This window comes from Lepisosteus platostomus, chromosome 7, assembly GCF_059453375.1.
Source record: "Lepisosteus platostomus isolate fLepPlt1 chromosome 7, fLepPlt1.hap1, whole genome shotgun sequence".
Classification (NCBI taxonomy): Eukaryota; Metazoa; Chordata; class Actinopteri; order Semionotiformes; family Lepisosteidae; genus Lepisosteus; species Lepisosteus platostomus.
In genome coordinates, this window is record NC_142617.1 from 58,357,764 (window position 1) to 58,380,117 (window position 22,354).

At 41.3% G+C, this 22,354-nt stretch overlaps 1 protein-coding gene across 6 annotated transcripts in view; it reads left to right on the plus strand.

The window, feature by feature from the left end:
- The window catches only part of LOC148659324 (A-kinase anchor protein 13-like), a 117,785-nt gene extending 111,595 nt beyond the window's left edge, over positions 1–6,190 (plus strand). For all 6 annotated transcript variants that reach the window (XM_088641430.1, XM_088641429.1, XM_088641434.1 and 3 more), the window contains 4 exons: positions 215–265; positions 901–1,338; positions 2,005–2,323; positions 2,751–6,190. In XM_088641430.1, coding sequence (XP_088497556.1) covers positions 215–265; positions 901–1,338; positions 2,005–2,323; positions 2,751–2,806 — 864 coding nt within the window. In that variant the 3' untranslated portion in view covers positions 2,807–6,190. The remainder of the gene's footprint in view (positions 1–214; positions 266–900; positions 1,339–2,004; positions 2,324–2,750) is intronic.
- Positions 6,191–22,354: the final 16,164 nt, after the last annotated feature.

Below are 22,354 nucleotides of genomic sequence, written 5' to 3' on the forward strand. Positions count from 1 at the left end.
GGGATCACGGTGCTTTCAGTATCTATGGGGGGGCTAGTGAATTCCGATCCTGCACAAAGCCTGCAGCAAAGATTGCGCTCTTCTCCCTGTGGCACGGAGTAACACTTCCGTGTGATATCTGTCATGAATTAAAATAAAACGCATGATCTTAAAATGTGATATGCATTGTATTTTTTCCTTTTGTAGTAAGGTGGTGTTTTGTTCTCTTCTATAGCAGGTCCTCCACAGCGTCACACACCTTCATGAGCTGCTCAGTGTATTGCAGGTAATGCTGGGAAGATGTTACTCTTTCTTTGGGTTCGACTCTAGAGCACAGTGCAGAATCTCTTGATGCATTTTAACTGTTCAATTTCCAATAGCTTAAATTGTGCACTTCCTAATTTGTAGGAATTAGCTTGATACTTTCTTTTCAAATATTGTAAATTGACCTTGATACACTCCTTGTGCCATTGTGTGCTGTATTTATTACCATTGCATGATTGTGCTGTCTGGGCTGCGCTCTGGGGGAGAGCCTGTATTACTCAGTGGCAACCCCTGCTGGAGGCAGGGCTGTCTGGGCGAGAGCCTGTATTACTCAGTGGCGACCCCTGCTGGAGGCAGGGCTGTCTGGGTGAGAGCCTGTATTACTCAGTGGCGACCCCTGCTGGAGGCAGGGCTGTCTGGGTGAGAGCCTGTATTACTCAGTGGCGACCCCTGCTGGAGGCAGGGCTGTCTGGGTGAGAGCCTGTATTACTCAGTGGCGACCCCTGCTGGAGGCAGGGCTGTCTGGGCGAGAGCCTGTATTGCCCAGTGGCGACCCCTGCTGGAGGCAGCTGGTCCGGCAGCTGCGTGTCAGGACTCTGCTGGGCCTGGGCAATTGTTCCCCAGACAGGGAGTGATGCTCGTGTTCGTGTCTCGCAGGCCGTCGTGGTCCAGCAGGACACCTTCATCGAGGACCAGCGGCAGGCCCTGAGTGAGCGCCCCGCCTCGCGGCCCTCCTCACGCCCCAACTCCCTCATCGAGCAGGAGAAGCAGCGCAGCCTGGAGAAGCAGCGGCAGGAGCTGGCCAACCTGCAGCGGCAGCAGGCGGCGCACGCCGAGGAGCGGCGGCGGCGGGAGCGCGAGTGGGGGGCGCGCGACCGGGAGCTGGCGCAGCGCGAGGCCCACCTGCAGCGCCTGGACGAGGAGGCGCAGCGCGGCCGCCGCGAGCTGGAGCAGGACCGCGAGGAGCTGCGCGGCCGCAAGGACGAGTACCAGCGGGATCTGGAGCGGCTGAGGGCAGCCCAGCGGCAGCTGGACCGGGACCGCGAGCAGGTCCGCAGGGACCTGGAGAGGATCGAGCAGCTGAAGCAGACGGAGGTGAGAGCCGGCTCCTCGCAGCCCAGGCCTCAGTGCACGAGTGTGCACCTCGGTGTGCGTGTCACTGTAGGAATATCTGCACATGACCGGCCTTGTACACTCAGAGTGTGTGATCCAGAATGTGTGGCACGTGTGTGCACATCCCTGGATACACTTGTATAACGTTAGACCAATATCCTTCCTGAACTGATGTGCCTAATCCCACGCGGATGTTTTCATATGCATCTTAAATTGCTCCATTAAATAGATATATAAGATGCACAAAATTTGTAATTAAGATCACTTTATTGGCCATATACGGTTTCTTGTATCGGGAATCAGGAACTTTTCACGTACCCCAACTTGCTCTCAATGAGACACACAGACAGGGAGAGAAGCTTGGGGTCAGAGTACGGCACCCCTGGAGCAGCTGGAGTTAAGGGCCTTGCTCAGGGGCCCAACGAAGTAGGACTCCACTGCCGGCCGCAGGATTCGAACCGGCAACCTTCCAGCCACAGGCGCAGATCCTGAGCCACAGAGCCGCTGCTCCGCCTAATATCAAGCCCAGTGAGGAAAACTAAAGCAAACAGCAAGTAGCCGCAGGTTCTGTGCTGTACATGTCAGTGCATCCTGCCTAGTACATAAAAAAATCATTCAAAGAGTTATTTTGTTTTGCTGGAATTTTAGGACAAAAGGAAACACAGGACGCCCTCCAGCACCTCGGACGAGTCCCTGAAGTTCCACAGCACCAGCTCCCTGGACCGGGACCCTGCGGAGTGCGAGCTGTCCTCGTCGCCCAGGACGGACTCGCTGACCAGGACAGACTCCAAGCAGAAGGGGAAAAACTTGAACCCCTTCGCCTTCAACCAGAGCCTCAAGGCCCAGGGCAGCGAGGGGCAGAACCAGATCCCGGGCCGCCTGCTGCAGCTGGCCCGCTCCAAGGACAAGAAGGACAAGAAGGACAAGAAGAAGAAGAAGGGCAAAGGGCAGCTCTCCCCAGCGGCGGGTACGTGGCGTATAGATCACCTGCCCATGGGCACTGGCAGTGTTGTATCGTTTTAGGACCAGGAAATCCTTACTAAACACATTTAGAATCATAGGAAGGACCAGAAGTCAAAGTTTTCAGTGGTACTGGGACTGCTTCGTGGCACGTGAGAATTGCAGTCCCCTGCTGCTGGCCTGCGCTGAAAGGGGCTGGCGCTTGGCTCCATTGGCAGGGTGGCAGGAGCCGTCAGGGGAAAGGGATGGGGTCGAGGTCACTGTCGTTCAAGAATAAAAGCCATACGAAATGTTAGATGTGATTTTTGCTCTTACTTGGGTGATGACAAGAAGCGAGTTAAAGTCGATGTGCGTTTTTGCAAGTGAACTCACCTGCTGATCAAGTGGTAAAGGGCCTAGCTGCCTCTGTGCTGACCAGCCATTGTCTTCCGCAGATCTGCCGCACACCCCTGTCTCTGAAGCTCCAGCAGAGGGGGAGATCTTCTGTTGACCTGCTGCTGCATCCTCCACTATCATATGGTGCTCTGCTCCCCTGGCATCTGTACCAGCATATCATGGGGTCCAGCCGGTGCTGCCAGCAGCCAGTGCCACCCTCACCCCTCCTCCTCCTCCACAGCTAAGATCTGGGTTCGAGGGAACAGAGGACAGCAGTGGACCCTGCTACACCCTTGCCTGACACCAATGCACAGTCACCCCAGTTCACTGGGATTGCATTAAGAAGTGTGGAGCGCTCTGTTTCAGTACTTTCTGCAGAGTGTTTGCTCACAGTTAATAAGCTTGTTCACATGAGAAAACTAGTGGCCTAGCAGATAAACATTCGTCTCGTCGGAAATAGTTATTGTGTAAGCAAAGCTAGTGTGTGTCGCACTGTAACAAAATCATTGAGTCAGCGGTCTTCTTTCTCTGGAAAGTATTGAAGGTCCACATCATTGAGTACTGGATAATCATTTCAAATAGTTTTAAAAATAGGTTTCCACTGAGGTTTGTGTCAATGTTAACAGCAGTACCAGTGATTGCTAACAGTATAGCATATTTAAGTTAGAACCATCAGTGAAAATTGTTTCACAGCATGTGATTCACAAATTGAGAAGCTATTTCTTAGAGCCACGTTTCAAGGATACAATTTCTAATAACGATGCCATTAGAAAGAGCAGGTTTTCCTGAATGGAGGAAAGGATATTTCTCTGCGTTTTTGTATAGCAACCTAATAGGCGCAGTGTAGTGTTTCCAATACTCAGTAATACTGTAGCATTCTGTGTTTAATGGATCAATGTGACTTACCATCAGGTGATAAAGGAAATGACACAATCTGTCCTTTAGTTCAAGAAAAAAAGTGAAACTGAACAAAGCAAAAGCTGGTAGTGGAGTCCCATTTAATTAGTTTAATTAGGCACAGTAAGGTGTTCTGGGGAGCCTGCGGTAAAACTGTGCTTAACAAGCAGAGTGTGGGCTGGGGATGTCTGTTTCCCTGGAGCAAGGTTCCCCAACCTGAGGTGGAACTAAATGATTCCAGCCAGGAGAAAGAAGTGCTGGTTTAGACGTTGCGCACTGGTGCGTCCCTGATGGGCTTTCTTCTTTCAGGCAGAATTTCCTCCTTAGGAAAAAGTCTGTTGGGGCTGCAGGACTGCAGAGAGTCCAGCTAGATCCTGTCCTGTCTGGAGTGCTGAACACTGTTTCCTGTTATTGCTGTTAAAATGTTCATATTCAGACAAGTTAGTTGTGTAGTTTCTTACAGTTAACTTTTGAATGTAATGTATATTTTAAGAAAGTGGAAGATAGAGGACCATTAAGATGTATTTAATTTTAGGTGGATTTTTTTCCCATCATATGGTGAGGATGAGAGACATTTTAAAGATTTATTTTTTGCAATCATCTCAATGCAAATTTATCATGGTTTGATGCTGCAGAGCACTTTAAAAGTACACTCTGTTACAAGTGATGCTACTTCTTGCTTTAAAATGAACGACAATCAATTCCACTTTTTCTTCCACATTTTGTATCTTTGAAGTGGTGTCTTCTCTGATGTTCAGTACGTAGTTTCGTTGTATATTTAAAGTACTGAAAAGTGTGAATTTTGTTTGGCTGATAGTTCAGTCTTCTGAAATATTAATCTTAGTAACTGAAGGTGCCTCGTTTAAAAATGTGAAGGACTGCCTCCTTCAGATGTTTTGGCACTCAATTGTTTTTTTTCCTTCTACTACTATTCCAGGTAGTATTTGCAATACTCTGTTCTACCACATGGTGAAGCTCATGCTCTTGAAAAAGGAGGGCTCTTGCCATGCTCCAGTTTAATGGACGGATAAGAAGACTTTTTTTTGTGGAGGGGAGGCAAAAGACTTTAAAAAAATTAATAGAATTAAAAAAACTAGATATGATCCAAACAAAATTCATGCTTTCCTTTTTGTGGGGGCTTTTTCCTGATCTGCTGATGATTGTTTTCCACAACTAAAGGGCTAGAAACGGAGGAGCCGGTCCTGCTGCATCAGGGCCCGTTGAGCAGTGCTCCATGTGAACCCAGCACTGGGTCTTCTTGCCTGCTGGTCAGGTGTCAGACTCGGAGGAAAGACAGGAGAGACCAATTCGTGTTTACAGGGAGAACCAAATGGCATTCTTGAATCGGATCTGATGATGGATGTGAAACCTGTATTTTTACAAAGCTAAATTCCCTTTTATCTCATTTTTAAGCCATTTGTTTTTTTCTTATTTGTTCAGCCCCAAAGCTCCCTTTCATCTGTTTTTGTTTCTCCCAGTGCTATGCTAAAAGCGTTGATGTCCCTGGAGTTTTTGTTTTGGTTAATTTATTATTTTTTAATTAACATCTCCCCATACATTCTTTTTGGTATTTCAGCGTTCATAAGAAGTTAAATTGGTGAACATTTCAGTGACTAACTTAAACCCCCTTCTCAGCTGCACTAGTGGCTGAGATTTTAAACAACAAGCACATATTTGGACAGCAAAAGAGTGCACCCATAAAATCATTTTATTATTATAATTATTTGCGTCAGTGTCTCGTTTAAAATGTGGTGCTAAATATGAATCAGGTTGATAACTTGCCTTGGTTAATACATGCTTGCGCTGCCTTACTTCAACCACAGGAGGGCGCTGTGGTAAGCTCCCAATGTCAGCTCCAACGATACTGGGTCGGAAAGGGAAGCTTTGTAATTTTTTAGAAATGTCCTTAACGAATGTTCACCCCATATCTGCATGAAAATGATCGCTTTCTAATGCTGGTGGCATGACTGAATAATATAACTAAAAATTACAGTACACGTTTTTCAAAGAGTGACTTCTTTTATTCTGGTATATGTTCATTATGTGAACAGAAATACCACTGAGTTTGCCTTAACTGGATCCTGACTTTCATTTGCATACATTTATTTTGAGATTTCCCCCCCCCCCCCCCTCTTCTCTTCAGGGACAATCTTTAAAGAAAGCCCACCAGAAAAAAAAATGTTTAATACAAAAGTTTAAAAGTGAGTTTAGCAGTACTTTGTGATGCGCAGTTGTATAGGTTATGGAAGGACCTTGTATAGCCTTGTACTAATCATGAAATGCACTAGAATTTAATTGACCATCTTCTCAGGAGGACTCATAATAGGTTTTATACCTCTGTTTTGAAAGTAAATAAAGATTTGCTTGTACTAAAGGTACATTTTATTTTCATGCTGAATTCTTTGTAAAAAAAAAAAGGGCAAACAACTTATGTAAATATTAAATGTAAAAATTGAATTGTTAAAGTTCGCATCTTTTTTGTGTGAAAGATTCATTTCAGCTTTTTGTAATGAGGCTTTATTTATCTGTTTTTTCCAGTTACGGAGGTATAAAAAGTGTAAATTCTCCCCCCACAATAAATAACTATTATTGTAAGAACACACTGATGGATGTACTGTATTTTGATGTTGTTTTCCACAATGCTTCATGTTTTTAACAGGCTCTGCCTGGTAGCTACTTGTCTGCTGATATGATCTCCATGAAAGGATTCAGGCACGCCTAACTACTGTATGTAATATCACTTCTCCTGGCCAGGATCCCCACATTATTTGCAATGCAACCACGCACCTTTCTTTTTACAGGCTCCTGAAAGGACCAAACTGCATCCAGACAGGTGACCCTTTGACCTCTGACACAGCCAACCTGATTACGCAGAAAAAAGACCTGCTCCATAAAGACAGTGAATGACAGTGCCTCCCTTCAGTTTGGTTCTATCCACAAACCCAAATAAGGTGGATTGTTGTTTTTTTTCTCCGGTTAAGTCTGAGACACTTTCAAAATGATTGGCTTCTTTGAACTGGGATTGATGCGTTTCTCCCCTGCGCCTCTCACTTGGTGTATCTGACCTGTTAATGAGTGGATAGCTTTCATTTCAAAACGTAATGGATGAAAGTATTTAGAAAATAGTCATTACACAGAAAAAAAACAATACTCCCTGCGTGCACATTGTAATTGTGCTCAAATTACGCTTGTACATTTATAAAAATAGCATTGTCCATATGTCCTTGATAGCTCTATTTGGTTTTACACGGATATGTAACTGATTGTGCATGTTTTTGTGGGGTCAGTTATTGAGAGCAATATGGATCTTAAATTGATAACGGCTCCAGTAATAACTGTGCAGCGTTGCCAGAGTGGTGGGAGGGAGTGTTTTTCTATTAGTTATTTGAATGATTGTTAGATTTGTTAAGGATTTTAGCTGACAAAATGCTGTTATTTACTGCAAAACGTAATCCTGGCTAAAGGATGAAGTCCAGTTCTCAGGGGTGGATTTCCAGTTTTGCATTCCTTTGATCAGAATTTGCAGTAATTATCAACAAACTGGTGTCTATGATTCTTGCTCTTTTTAATAAACACATATGAATTAGCACGGCTATTAATGAGAAACACCAGCTTTTTGGGTCACGGCAGTAATCATGCTGCAGCAGCCAGAATTGTACAGTGATTACTGCTACAAAAATGAGCACTTCCTGGCCATTCTATGGTGTCACGTCATATAATTAGCAGTAATGAATATTTCAGCTGTTTTTACATTAAATATGCATGGTCTGTTTTATCCTGTGAGCTCCCACTCCATGCTCTGCCGATCCCATTCATTAAATATAGCTGTACAATTCTTCTGTCTTTTTTCCCCTAAATCATTCATTTCTTTATTGACAAAGGATAGGAATGTGCAGAAGAGGAAGTGGGAGGCACATAACTGTAGTATGTGTCACTTATGAACACATTCCTCGTGTCCTTGCATGTCGGTTCTCGTGGATTAATTCAGTCTGCAGGATTTAATTTTCTAATTGCTATATATAGTGTAGTATGGTTCCTCTAGGGTTCTAGTCCTGGCTTGCATGATGATTGGTAGGGGGACCAGGGATCAGGCGTGGCTCTAGATCATCTGTCTGAACAGGGTGCTGGTTGGTCTCACTGGATTGACAAAGAAAGCTGGTCTGCACTTTAATATTATTGTTAATGTTGCTGATGATAATTCATTGCATTTATATTTCACTCTCATGCCAAAGAGACCCCACTGAAGTGCATCACAGCAGACTTTTTAAGTTATGCCTTTGATTTTATGATCATAGCAATGTAGCATCATGACAGTGTATTATTGTAAAATAAGCACATGGCTTATTTTAAGTATTTTGTAACTCTTTCACTGTAAAATCACAGATGATCCTCACAGAAAGATACTTCAGCCTGAATTATATCTCATTGTTCTCTGCCCACGCTTGGATTTATCTAACAAAGCCCAGCTATTGAACAGCAGTGAAAATAGCTGTGCATTCTGCTACCTGTTGAGTTCAAGCGTCAGCAGTTTAGATTGTACAACATAATGTTCTCCATTGACTGTGTTGGCCTTTCACTATTCTGCCTGCAAATTAAATTGGTAATTAATGAGCTTAACAAATTGGATAAAATTGAAAAATAAAGTAAACTTAATGGAAAAGAAACACCAGCCCAATCACCATGAATCATCACAGGACTCTTCTTCAACACCAATATCACATCTTCCATTACATATTTTATTAATGGTTTCTAATGGGAATTTAGCTTCTGGCTCTTGCCATTTTATAATGATGATTTTAGTGGACAGCGATGTTACGGTCTTCGAGGTCCATCTCGGAGCTCAGAAGGTAAGCAAGGCTGGGTCTGGTCAGTACTGAAATGGGGTCCTCTGTGTGGAAACCATCCTACTGCTGTAAGTGCTGTAGGGTACCAGTAGGTGGAGCTCTTCCCCCTGGTCCAGAACCTCCTCATAATGCAAAGCCTGAGTGTTGTGACTAGGAATGCTCTGCTGTCGGAGAGGTCCTGGTTACTAAAGATAGAGCCTGGGTTTCAGGTCCCATTGCATTGTTCTTAAGAGTACAGTAGGTTTGTTACTCTCTGTGCCCTAAATCCCACACTGTGCCTGTACAACAGGACCTTCCTAAATCCACTTCATTCTATATCCAAAGCACTTGGCATTCCTTTGTGATGAGAAGTTTTGCTATAAATTCAATTTATTATCAATAATGTCTGGATTATGTTCATAGGTGTATTCAAGATGAGGCAAACACATTTGTGTACAGTACATAATTTAACTACCATCTCTTTGACCACCTCCTTGTCATTGCAGAACTTCTCAGCTCTTGTGGTTTTTTGGCTGTTTTTTCTTTCTTCAATCTGTACTCTTCCTAATTGATCGTCTATCCCTCTTCTGCTGAATGTGCTGATTCGAACCCCCCTTTCCCAAATTCTTCTCGTAAATGATAGCATTAGGGTTTATTGATCTCAGTGGAGAGGTATTACCATATCCCTTTCATTTTTAATATGGAGCGATGAGCTGATAGATAGATAGATAGATACTTTATTGATCCCGTGAGGGAAATTGCAGTGCAACAGCAGCTTAACACACACAACACAGCCACAGTGTAACGAATTATATACTAATAGTACAATACATACAATACAATACAAGAGTTACTCACAGTCCGGACACACAAGAGGAAACTAGAACAGAACAGTACACAGAAAATCGTATCACACGTATGAATATAAATATAGATGTAACCATAGATATAAATATAAATGTATTGCACAGGTCCCTGGCATATATTGCACAAAAGTGGTTGTAAACGGGAAAAAGAAAAAGAAAAAGAAAAAGAAAGAGAACAGATGTAGCAGTATATGTGTATATGCGTTTAGTCCAGAAACAGGTCACTGTCGCTGTTGCCTCTGCCAAGACGCAAGGTGGATGCGTTGTACAGTCTTATGGCAGACGGCAAGAATGACCTCCTGTAATCAGGTTGTTTTAAAAATGTTTTTGTGCACAGAGAAGATATCCTGCACATGTATTTCTGCTTCTTTTGTATCCCAAAGCTACTCCCATCCTACATAATAAGACAATCTTTTTTGTTAACATATCCGTATTTTACAAATATGCGGTTATCCCCAATCCTTTATTATCCTGTCCCAGAACAAATGAGACATCTAGATCTTCAAGGCCTGAATTCCTGAAGAATTTGTGGTCACTTGTTAGCAAGGCCTGAAAACACAGGTGATCTGAGTTCCTATCCAAATGCAGTAATTAGTATGCTAAAGCGTTTAGGATCAGAGGTGGAGGAAAAGCCCAGTGTCTTTCAGTGACTTGCCTTACTTTTTTACTTGGGCAAAATATGGCAATTTGGGTTAACAGACTTTTCTTCTGTGAGGTCTGCTACATCTTGTGAAATCTGGCTACATATTTACGATACTTATTTTCGCATGTAAGAGCATTCCCTGCTCATTTGCTGTATTAAAGAAACTATTTACTTGTATAGAGACTGTCAAAGAGAGCAAAAATACCATGATTTAGATAATCGGCTGTTTAAGCCCCGAAGTTTATTCTTAATAACTTAAGAATTTAAACATCTGAGTCTACTTCATCCAAAGTGACTGTGGATGACTGTGCAAATGTGATTTATGCACTTCCTATGATTACAAGGCTGTTGACAGTTGTTTGGCAAATGCAGCATAGAAACTAATGCGATTCATAACCTAATACGATTAGACACAAGAAAATCAATTAAAACTTCTCACATTTCCTTCCTAAAATATTCAGATTTTCTAATTTTATGGAAGTATTAAGTATTTCTTATATTTTTTTGCTGCACAGGAGAACTGCAACATTATTATGTAAAGGATTTAATCCAGTTTTAAATGTATCAGATACTGTTTGATCATTTTACTTATCAGACAAATATGGTGATTTTGTATGCTTCACTATTCATGTATTAATAAAAATGTTTTTGAATAGCTATTTCTAGAGATTTTTTTTTACTCAATTCAACTTGTAGACTTAATGCAAAGCACCTTGCATTTATATGAAATCATATGACTTAAGTTCGGTGTTTTGTTTACCAAAGGAGCAATTCTGCTCAAATTTGTTTTGCTACTGTTTTAAAAAATAAAATGTAAATATTAAGTGAACTATGTGCCAAGTGAACGATTTTCATCAGATGTTCTGCAATTTCTTTGTGAATGAGTATATCATCACATCACCCTCCTGAAGACTTGTTTAACCTGGCCTGTAGCAGCCAAAGTTCTAGAGAACTATATAAGTTATACCCCAGAGTGCAAGGTCTATAGATTTTCAGATCTGTATCCCCTTTTTTTAAGTCCAGGATCTCAGTAGTACTTTTTGGCAGCTACTGCTATCATTATCGAAATGAACAATTATCTAGTCAATAATAGGATCAATTTACCACTGACGAGATTGTGAAAACAGCTGATTTATAATCAGAAGAGTCAGTGCAATCATAGCAATTTAATAATAATAACTAATAATAATGATAATAATCATCATCATCATCATCTTCTTTAAAACATGTACTGTAGTAATAATGCTAAAAATCCAAAATGTATACAGAATTTTATTGAGTACATGTTCCCTGTTTTCCATTAAGCAACAGTATAATTTTTATTAAGGTGAAGGTCCCAGCAGCCGAAGAAAAAGAAAAAATCATGTGAAATCTGATGCAACCGATTGTCACTTTTGATGTTTTTTATATTAAGGTTGCTGGTACATTACATCTTGAGCCTTATTTCGAAAATAGGAAGTGAAGTGAAGGCAAGTCAATTGTCAATACTGTACCCAGTGACAGGTAAAATCGAGGTACAGATCACCCAGGCCCTGTGATGAAAGAAGCTTGCTGTCCATTAAAGATGCATGAATAAAGTCGGGGAAGCTGATCTGACAAAGAGCCCTTTTCAGACCCCGGCAAAGGCGGCACTAAAGATTATAGTTTGACCGTGAAGTAAAACTGCTTCTCACCACCCTGCAAAGACTGTCACTTCTATTTCCACAGCTCAGCCCAAAAGCTCTTTTCAGATGCAAATACATACGAAAACTTGGCCCTAGTTAGAAAGCACCAATTCATACATGCTCAGTGGCTGACTGGCAATTCTTTGCAAGCCCTGCGCCCTTTTTTTTCTCCAAAAGGCACAATGTTTAAGCCAATCAGTATCTGCTTTGCTGAGCTTCACAGGCTAATGCCTTTGGAATGCGCTTGAGTGCCACCTTTAAATCCGGGAGGTGCAGAGCACCCAGCAATTGTGTTCCCATATTCTGATATCTTAATATTTTAAGTGCCAGCAGCTTCAATGCAACTTCAAGGCTGATACATTAATGGTTCATTTCTGCTTTGTAGAGGAGGCACTCTAGATCACAGCAGGGAGCTTCCAATTCGACAAGACAGTGTGTCATTTTTGCTGCATCTTTATTTTGGACTTTGTGGGGCGTTCTTCCTCTCTTGTAGGGAAGACTGCACATTTATATCCTTATTAGTCAATCATTTTACAAATATGTATAATCACTGCAACAGGCACAAGGACTGGGGTGCAATCAAAAGGCTGAAAAGATTGATTTCTGGATACAATCAAAGCTTTCTTTTTCCTTGAGTATCATCATAGAGGTATTGTGACTGAAATTGTTTGATTGTAAATGTTTGAATCGGAATGGTTTAAAAATATACATGTGGTTTCTACCACATGTCTAAGCAGTTTTAAGCAGAGAGCCAGTGCTCAGTTACAACCACTCCTAATATTGTTTAATATGTACAGTGAAGGTCTTTTACACATGTGGTCCGTTATTCAGCAGACATTTGTATTCCCTTGATGGAAATATTAATCATTACTGTGTACAAATAGACTAACGTTTTCCATAGGTATTGCTAAAGGCACTAAAATGTTCTTGCCAGTCTGATAATGTGTACACCGTTAATTCTGCAAGCCCACTGCCTCTTTACTATAATTGCCTGCACTGTACTACATTATCTCCAGACATTGTTCCTATTGTGCTTGCTTTATAAGAGCTGGTTTACCACATAGCCAATGAGTGGCAATAAATATTGCTGAAAGCTGTGGATAAAGTGCTGGTGAATATCTTGAGAGTTAAAAGAATGTCCAGTCCAGGAACACAGGAAAATTAACCCATCCAGTCTGTCAGGCAGGATTGATGTTTTCCATGCTGTTTGAACATATTGATGGGCTTGAGCTGTCAGTGGGATTGATCGATTATGCCAGTAAGGCTTGTTGTCTTGCAGATACAAGTAATTACCCTGACTAATAAGGTGTGACTAATGAAGATGATCATTAATTTTGGAAGGCTTTTTAGTGCTCAGCAATGGAAGTCTTCGTCCTCAGTCTTTAACAAGATCTTCTATAGATCTGCACACAGTGATATGCATATGGCCTAGACGCCTGTCTCTACACGCTAGACAATTGAGGAACTAAAATAAGTCCCTCCTCTCGTTGAAGGGTTAATTCCTACAACAGACATCAATATAGGCTCCCAGATATGTTCCATACTCAAAGCAATAAAGGTAATTCCACCTGTCTGAAATATGGTTCTATTTCCAAACTGATTCCTGGGTTCCTTTTGTCATTATGTTTTCTGGATGTTTTATTTTACCTCAGGTTAGACCAATGGGCCACAGGTCTTGTACCATCTGTGCAAAGAGGACTATGAACCAGTGAAAAAGTGATGCACACTTTAACTTCTTACCTCTCTGAAGCCTAATGAATTTCTGAGCGAATGGAAAAAACCTGAAAGCCATATACTGTAGATCTACTATAGATGAAGTTCTGCTTGCAGAGATGATGAAGAAAAATTACTCTGGGCACCCAGCCCTTTGCATTTCCCTACAAAGATATTGCTGATGGAATATTGAAACAGCACATTAATCTACAACTGTTTTAACAGAAACTTTCTATCAAGCTCTCTCTATGAAATTGGCTTTAAAACAAAAACTGTTAGCAACCATCTTTTAATGCCAGTGGGTCAGATTGAGCCTAAATGACACACATCACTACTATTTATCATAACAAAATAAATAGTTATTGACTTCAGTAGGTAGAAATGCTTTTAACTCTTCATCTGACCAGTGCTCCTCAATGAACACCAGTGAACATCTTTGGAACAGAACTGTTTTATTTTGTGATTCCTCCCACTTTAAATTTGGAATTGCGTTAGCTCTTACCGATGCTGATTGAGTCCTTAGCCCTTGGCACTTATTTTCATTCTGCAGACCCAATGAAAAGATTTATCCATGTATGTCAAAACTCTTTGGGTGTTGCTAAAGAGGTTAGGGCTACAAACATCAGACAATGTCTAGGCTATCCACAGTGGCTGTTTTTCTTTTTACGAATGGTGCAAACCTCAGAGCACACTCTACAGTTTTCAATGGCGATGAAGCCCTTCGAAACCCACGGTTTCTGTGCTGGTCAATGTAATCGTGTCTGCACTATTGCCGATGTTTCTTTTAACAGCTACTGTAACCCTGGGTCCTTCTGTGCTGTGATGCCCCATTGTTTCCCATTATCATGGCCTCTCGCTTTCAGCTGGGAGCTACACAGTGACACAACCCTGGCCCCCACCCAAGCTCCATTCACACTCCGGCGCCTAGCAGGCAGAATCAGACAAAGTGGCCTGTGCTGTTTATGCATTCCAGTACCAGCTCCTCCACACAAAAAGACAGCATGGTTCTCATGCCTGTGATGGCTTTGTGAAGCCTAGCCCTTCTCTTCTGAACCACTGCAGGCGGAGTCTGCTCTGGCCATTGCACACAGTACCGTGTTGTGATTCATTTAAATCTTGTGGACATAAGTTTAGGAAAGTGTGGAGCTGAAGAAGTACAGGTGCTTCTTTCTCATGGTGTTTTCAGCTTGGCTGCCTGTTTTTGGTTGTATTCTCTTTAATTACTGTGCACTGTGCCAGCAAGGGGAAGCACAGGAACATCTGCCTCAGCCCCGCGCCTCTGTCCCTGCTCAATGAGCAGCTGTGTTTACACTTCATCTCTGCGGAGCCTCATCGGGAGGCTGCTGAGGCTGGCGGACTTGTGCTGCCATTTCATGTGATTGCAGCGAGTCTCTGTGGCAAACATTCATTGACTCGGAATCTGCAGGAGCAATCAATCAGCCATTTATTTCCCTCCCTTGTTCCTGCCTCTTAAGTACTGTAAAGGTCATTGTCATGTCTTAAGTGGTGAATACAGTAAACAAGCTGTTCTTTTCCTTTCTCTGGAATAGTATTACTTTTTGCACATAGTAAAAAAAATTACAGTAAACATTGTGTGACATTACAGTAAGGACTTCACTATAGCATTTCTATGCACGGGTCTAGAAAATGCAAATGAATGTATAAATGACTTCAAGAAGGCCACATGCATTTCCTTTTTCTGCTGTTGCTTGTACTTTTCATAAGCTGAGCACTGCACACACATTTCAGTCACGGGGGAATACGATCTGCGACACTGCGGCTGCAGCACTGTCATTCTGGGGGTTACCTTTTAAAATATTTGTTGTTCAGGCGGATGGGTAATCGTCTTATTAAAAATGCATGAGCTGAGATAAAGTCCTGAAACAAACCCAGCTCTGATCCCATCAAGCAGCCATGAATATCACAGATGAGTCATCCCAATCGGCCTCCTGACTCCAGACCCCCCCGGGACCTTTCGTGCTTCATCATTCATTTGCTGAATATTTCTCTGCCTAATGATGTTGCCTCTCACACTACTGCTGCCAGGCATGTGAAAGATGTACAGCCCCCTGGCCTGTTCTGCCCTGAGTGAGCTCAGCACATTTTTGTTATTTTCCAGCGCTAGAATGAAACAAAAGCCCCACCATCAACAAAAACAGTGAGGCACCCCTGTTGGCCGGATGGGTATTGCCACTAAAAAGCTCAGTGACAAGAGAAAAACAAAAACTACTACTGATCCCTGCTTGGCTACAATTTTAAAGGGCTTTCGGAATTAACCTGCTTCCTTGAAGTCCTTAGCTCAAACAGGAGACAACCTCTACATTTTGCCGATGTAGATAAGATACTCACTTACATGTCTTTTCTTGGTTTTATTACAAAGAAAAAAGGGAGGACCATCCTCATCCCAGACAGCCCCAACCCAGCAAGAGTTTTAGATGACTAAATCTAAATATGGGACAACTGGGTAAGTAGTCTGTCCATATATGCAAAGACTAGCCAGTGTTGACTGTTGGGTGGTAAGGTCTGAGTTCTAAACAGCCCCAATTGCACAACAGCTTTACATCTGAATAGATTTAATCCATTTTTTTCAGAAACCAAAAAGCTTATCTTATTGGACCAGAGGCCTCCTTCACAAAAGGTTATTGCAAAAAATCACCTCAGATGCATGTTATAGAGAACAATATACTGTACATGAACTACTACTGTATAAGGGTCTTAAAGCATATATACGCCTGAACACACTCACCTAATAAGACAATGGGCTCATCAGTATCTGGTGATCATGCACAATACGTACAAATGTGATATGAATGATTGCGCATTGATGTGCAGATGGTGTTGACTAAACTTGCTCCAACGGGGGGTGTTAGACAGCAGGGGTGGGCAGCAGGTGTAATGAAGCTGAGATTCATCACTGTGGCACTCCTGGTTAACATGACCAAACCCCCGAGAAAAAGGAGGGTCCCACAGCGTGAGATACTTTAAAAGCATTAGTGCAAAGAAAACCTTATCCTCTTCAGATACAGGCACAACACAAATGCAGTATGATCTCGGTCTTCTGATTCTCTCATTTTCAAGCTTCGCTGACAATGTTTATCCTGTGCAGACTCCCCATATTCATAGATTTTGGTGGGTTGTAAACAGGTTCTTTTCTGAGTCACATTATTCTCACTGACAGCCTTCAAGGTACATTTTTGGTTGCAACAGATACAGAATTTGTTAATTTAAAAAAATGTGTTGTTCAATACAGGAAAATATAATATTTCATGGCACATATTTTATATGGATTTTAAGAAACTCACTATTATTATATAAATCAATATTAGCAAAAAATTACTTGGGGCATTTTCTTGCTTTACAGAACATTTTATTCTCTTAAGAACAGTTGCTTCAGATGATGTTTCTGTCCCATTCTTTACAAACAGTGTTGCCTGTGTAGGGTATACTCTGTTCCTTTTTGTCTCCTGTTGCTTTGCCATTTTAGTCTGATAGCCATGTTCCACAAACCTGGCTGTCACTTTCAAAGACAAACGAGAATACGATTTACTACAAAAGAAGATAAAGTCACGAAACACATTTTCTGTGTTTCTATTAAAGATCTGTCAATCACTGTCATAGCTTAGATGTTTGCTAGGTAAGATAAATGTGTTTCAACACAGCTCTGGCAGGTAATTCCAAATTTAAAGGCAACATTTTTAGCATAGTTCTGATCACCTGCTGACATCCAGTCCCTGAGACACATAACATCACAGAGCACTGGCTTCTGAACAGGTGGTCTGCAAGACACTGGGTGAGGGAGAGGTGACATACAGTAGTCTTAAAGACTGCATTGTTGTAATGTTGACAAGATGGTTATGCCTGCAGTAAACAAGCTGAGGGAGGATTTTGTATCACAGCGTATTTTTAAAATATTGCATTTGTAGAAATTAGGTGTATGTTAGCCCCAATAATATACCATTTCAAGTGAAGCTGTATTTTTATATCTTAATTCTGATTGAAGGTTAACACAAGCCCATTGACAGTGTCTTTTGCAAATAAAAATCTGTATTTTATTTAGAAAAGGATTTGTGAAAACAAGTTTCCAAGGTGATGCTCTTAATTAAGACGTCAAGTGCATGGCCTTAATGAAGTTAGCTTATTGGTATAACATTCTGAGTGACCTCATGGCGTTGTGGCATGGAGGAGATTGATGGGACTACTGCTCCACACTGCTGTAGAAGATTAATTAAGGTGATTTTTCCTGCCTTTTCCTTTACTAAGCATGTGGCTGCTTCAAATCAGTGCGCCAAAGTGGTAGGATAAAAGAAGCACCTCAATCTGCTTGATCAGCACGTAAGCTTATTTATGAGACAGCTTTTACGCTATTATTGAGCAATGAGTCATTAAGGAAGAGCTGCCACGATCAATGGCATTTGCCAACGGTGTGGGAGGTGACGGTGATTGAAGGGGTGAGAATGGGTTGGCTGACAGGCAGACAGATTTCCTCATCTTCGCCCTGCCCTCTTTCCTTTTGTAAATCTCATGATTAGTTAGTCTGAGTTAGCTGTGGGAAAAGCAACCATTAGAAAACTTACCCCTGCCTTGTCTTACTTGAAGGCATCCAGGGACTACTACAGAGCCTTGTCAAAGTGCAACATGAAGGTCCTGCTCCTGTCCTCTGATCCCGATTAACAGCTCTGCTGTGTTTCAGGGCACTTAACGTACAGTGCAGCAAGGCTCAGTACTGTATAAATGAACTTCATGTTGCCAACTTTAAACTTGTCTGGATGAACACTAGTGAACCTCACCCCACAAGGCATGAAATCCGTGTAAATGAAGGTCAAGACATTAGGATCCAGGCACAGGGGAAGAAACCCAAACACTTTCCAGACCCCGCAGGGAAGGGCACTGATCGAAACAGAGGCTATAAAGGGTATTTTAGCTCCATTAAACTTGAAAATGGTATTAGTACAGGAATTTGCATTTTTGAAAATCAGTGGTGACGTGTTATGCACATATCTCTGCCGCTTGTCAATCTGTCACTATATCTATGTGAGCACAGATATCCAGTCCTGCGCACCAATCCAGTAGGGTTCATAGCAAATAACTTTCTGAATACTGGGGACACATGCAAATTCCATCAATCAATGAGCTTGTTTAATTAAGGGAATGCGCCCCTGTTGCTGAAAAGATTGAGATGAAATGATCTGTAGATTAATCTAACAATTAATGACGAGTCAATGTTTCAAGGCAGTTTTGACCAGGCTTCTCACTGCGTGGTCCTTGAATTCGGGGCTCCTATGGAAGTGGTTTAGGGAAACCCAACGCTTTAATTGTTTAACGGACACTGCTAATAAGCACTTAAGGACGTGGATCTGAGTGGTGCACAATTTTCCCATGCAGCGGAATGCAAGGGCAGAAGGTTGAGCAGCTCTTCTCACGGTGTCTCTGTGAAGATCAGGATCCCAGTACATTAAGAGAATATACGAGTGCTTCTCACTCATTACTGGAGCTCGAGGACTGAGAGTCATAAAAAAAATCATTACACCATAAAACATCTCATTTAACAATACCTTCTGTAAAGGGTAGATTACTAACACAATCACATGGACAATAAACTGTCATTTAAGAATTTAAGAAGTAATTTCCTATAGGGTGATTGAAACGTAGTCTCTCTGTTCAACCCCCCAAAAAATATCAGGTTAAAAGTATTAGAAATATGAATTTGCTCATATCTAAACCAATGGGATTCTGGCACACTGTAACTCCCTTTTAAGTTAATGTGTCTGGGCAGCTTCAATGGGATCCCCTGCCTGTTATTAATGGAATTCCACAGATTCCTGGGTGTAACAGGATTATAGGTTGATGGCTGTTCGGCCAATCCCCCCAGCCTGAGCTCACCAGTTTGCGGAGAAAGACGGAGAGCCGTGAGCTCTGCCTCAACAAATCCTTTACAAAGACACTCAGTTCTAAAGCCTCTTTTTTTCTAGGAGACTGGACTGTAAAGGTTTAAATCTGGTTTAGAGACAACAAAAACATACTGTATACTTACACCCCAGAAAATAAATCATAATGGCCTTTGAATGTCATAATGCTTAATATTCATTTTCAAAAAATGAAATGTCTTGGAACAAGGAAACAAGTAAACCTTCTCTTTACTAGTAATCCTTTCGATACAAACAAGCAAGAAACAACAAAGATATATTTAATGAGAAAAGCTCTTTACACTCCAGTCAGGAATCATGAACAGCCACTTCAGAACTTTGAGTTTTTTTATCCAGTAAATTGATCTTAACGGGTTTTGCTAAATGTATAGTGTTAAATCAAGGACCACAGTAAACCACTCTCTTTAGGCAAGAGTGCTACTGTATAACTGCTATTTCTTTTATTTGTAATTCAGTTCTCCCTTTGATGTCTATTTACACTAGCCAGGCTTATTCCTCCAAATCTGTAAGCATCTGCCACTCTGGGAGAGGGAGCCACATTTCAGCACATCCTCTTCGAATACCCTTGACTTCTGCCAGATCGAGTCAGCGGTGGAGACTGAGCAAATCAAAAACACGCAAGCAGAGCTCAAACTCCACATACAAGCTGGGGGCAGTTTGTAGATCAAGTGGGACCACTAATGGGACAAATCCATCCTTCTGTTGTTAGCATTGTGGGAGTCTTAGGCAGTTTTTTTGTGGGTCTTGACACAGGTTTGCATTGCTAACAGGGAGCATTGGGCTGGTTTTTAGGGGTCCCACCTCATTTATCTGAAATAAAACATGATGGTAAATGAGTCCTAAATTGAAGTACCAGATATATGCCTCCCTAATCAGGAAGTGAACAAAGTGGGCTTAACATGGTGCAATATTCTGAAGTGGACAAATATTAGCATTTTGTTATTATAAATACATGTAAATATTCATTTTTGTAAATTATATCAATTTTAAAAAGATACATTTTTGGAATATACAGTGTACTCATATTATGGTATCTGCTATTTTAAGGTTATTGTTTTATGTTTTATTGTTTTATTGTTTTATGGTTTTTATGTTTTATTGTTTTTATGTTTTATTGTTATTGTTTTATTGTTTTAAGAAAGGCTACTTCACTAATCAAGTAGCCTTTCTTTTTAGAAAACTTGTATTACTGTCTAATCCTGGACAAAGGTTCTTGTCAGACTGTAACATTTACTGTTTGTAACCTGAATTAATTTTAGACAGATCATCCACTTTGCTGTGTAGTCCATATTCATTATTACATCAATGTTCCTCTTCAGTTTTTAATCGTGTCTACAAGCTATGAAAGAGTAGAAATATTTGAAGTCAAATTAGTCTTGGAGACCTGCCAGTTTTTGTCTTATTTTGTTCAGTTGTTTGAAGATCCTTGTTTACATGCCAACTGAGGTCTGAAAGCTCAGTATTTCACACTTTTGTGGGTAAGAAATATATAATCTTGTCCTTATGGTTTAATGGAGTTTAATAATCTATTCAGTACTGATCCATCTTGTAAGGCTCAAGTGATTATATTTTAAGTCCATACTAAGCTGGAAGGAAACTGAAAACAATTTATCATCTCAGTGGGAGATCTGTATAAGCTGCAAATAGAAAATAGCTGTGTTCTGTATGATAAAAGGAGCAATTTCTGCATTATAAGAACCTTGAAAACCTCTGGTGTCATATTTCAGGATAGCAAAATATTACCAACTTGATTATTTACCAATCTAAGGGACATTGCATTTCCAGGAAGTATATAACACTGAAATTTAAACATGACTTCTGTGTGGGGTTTGGGTACTGGATGGAGTTTAGAACTGATATGTGGGAGGAATGTTAGATCCTAATCTCACACATGTCAACTCACCTACATATATATATGTCTCTCCCCAGGTCTTCCCTTCACGTATCTCTCTCGTATGCCCCGCCTCCACATCTACACCCTTGCAGCTGCTCCCTGGCTCATTCCTCATAGTAGTAAGGGGGTGACTACTATTTCCTCAGCTAGGAAAGTTCCACCAAATACTCTCTACATATTTCATCCTTCTATCACATCCAGTAGGATCTAACCAAACTATTTAATTTTTGCTGGACTGTGCATTAAATTTAATGTTGACTTTTATATTATAGGGCTTCAAATGCATTTTAGCACTGAAACAGTATCTGATTAATGGCTTCACTGAGCATGTAATAAGAGTTCTTTGTAGATACAATATTTGGACGTTTGAGTTTCCATCACACACATACTGTACACACAAAAACATGGAGCCATGGGTCAGAGCTGTAAAAAATACCCATTACCAAATTAAAGACATGTGAACAGTCAGCAGTTACACTCAAGAGGCAATTATTAGAAATGGGCATGGAGTCACATGTGAAAATTAAACAGAGCAAAGGGGAGGCCATTAGCATTAAGCAGAGTAATGATTCTTTGTTCAAGTTCAAGTTTTTTCTGAGGTCAGATTACAGTTATTGGCAAGGTTCCTCTTCAGCAAGGCAGCCATGCCTGGTGTTGAGCATTTAATAGATTTGCACTGAATGCAAGCCACTGTTCGCTTGTCTTTACACTGGAAGGAAGTTCCACCTTCCCAGAAGTATGCTTCCACGTTCTTACCTAGGCTGATGAGAAAAGGTTCTTACCTAGGTAAGGTTCTTACCTAGGCTGATGAGAAAACACAACATAGTTCCTCTCATCAATCTAGATAGAGTTGCAGCTTTATTCCTCTTCCAAGTTTAAAGGTGCAGTTGACTGGGGCAAAACCTTAAGTGAGGACTTCTGTTCCACACTTGCGAACATGTTCAGAGTGATAAGGAGACATCTGCATGGCTTTGTTGCTTTTAAGGAACATTTCTGAAATTTACTTTTGAAATTTAATGTGCATAAAAGGTTATTTTTTGTTCCTTAATGTTGAATTTTCTCATTTGCAAAGCTGGGAGAAGAGCCCTATCCCATGAGAAGCTGTGCACAGCTGACTCACACTGGGATTAATCAGTAGTGTCTTTCTCTTGGCTCCTGGAAAACAGTGCCCTGTGGGACTTTCCAGGCCCCTTGCTAGCCTGTGGCAGTATCACAGGAAGACATTCTTCTCCTGCAGTC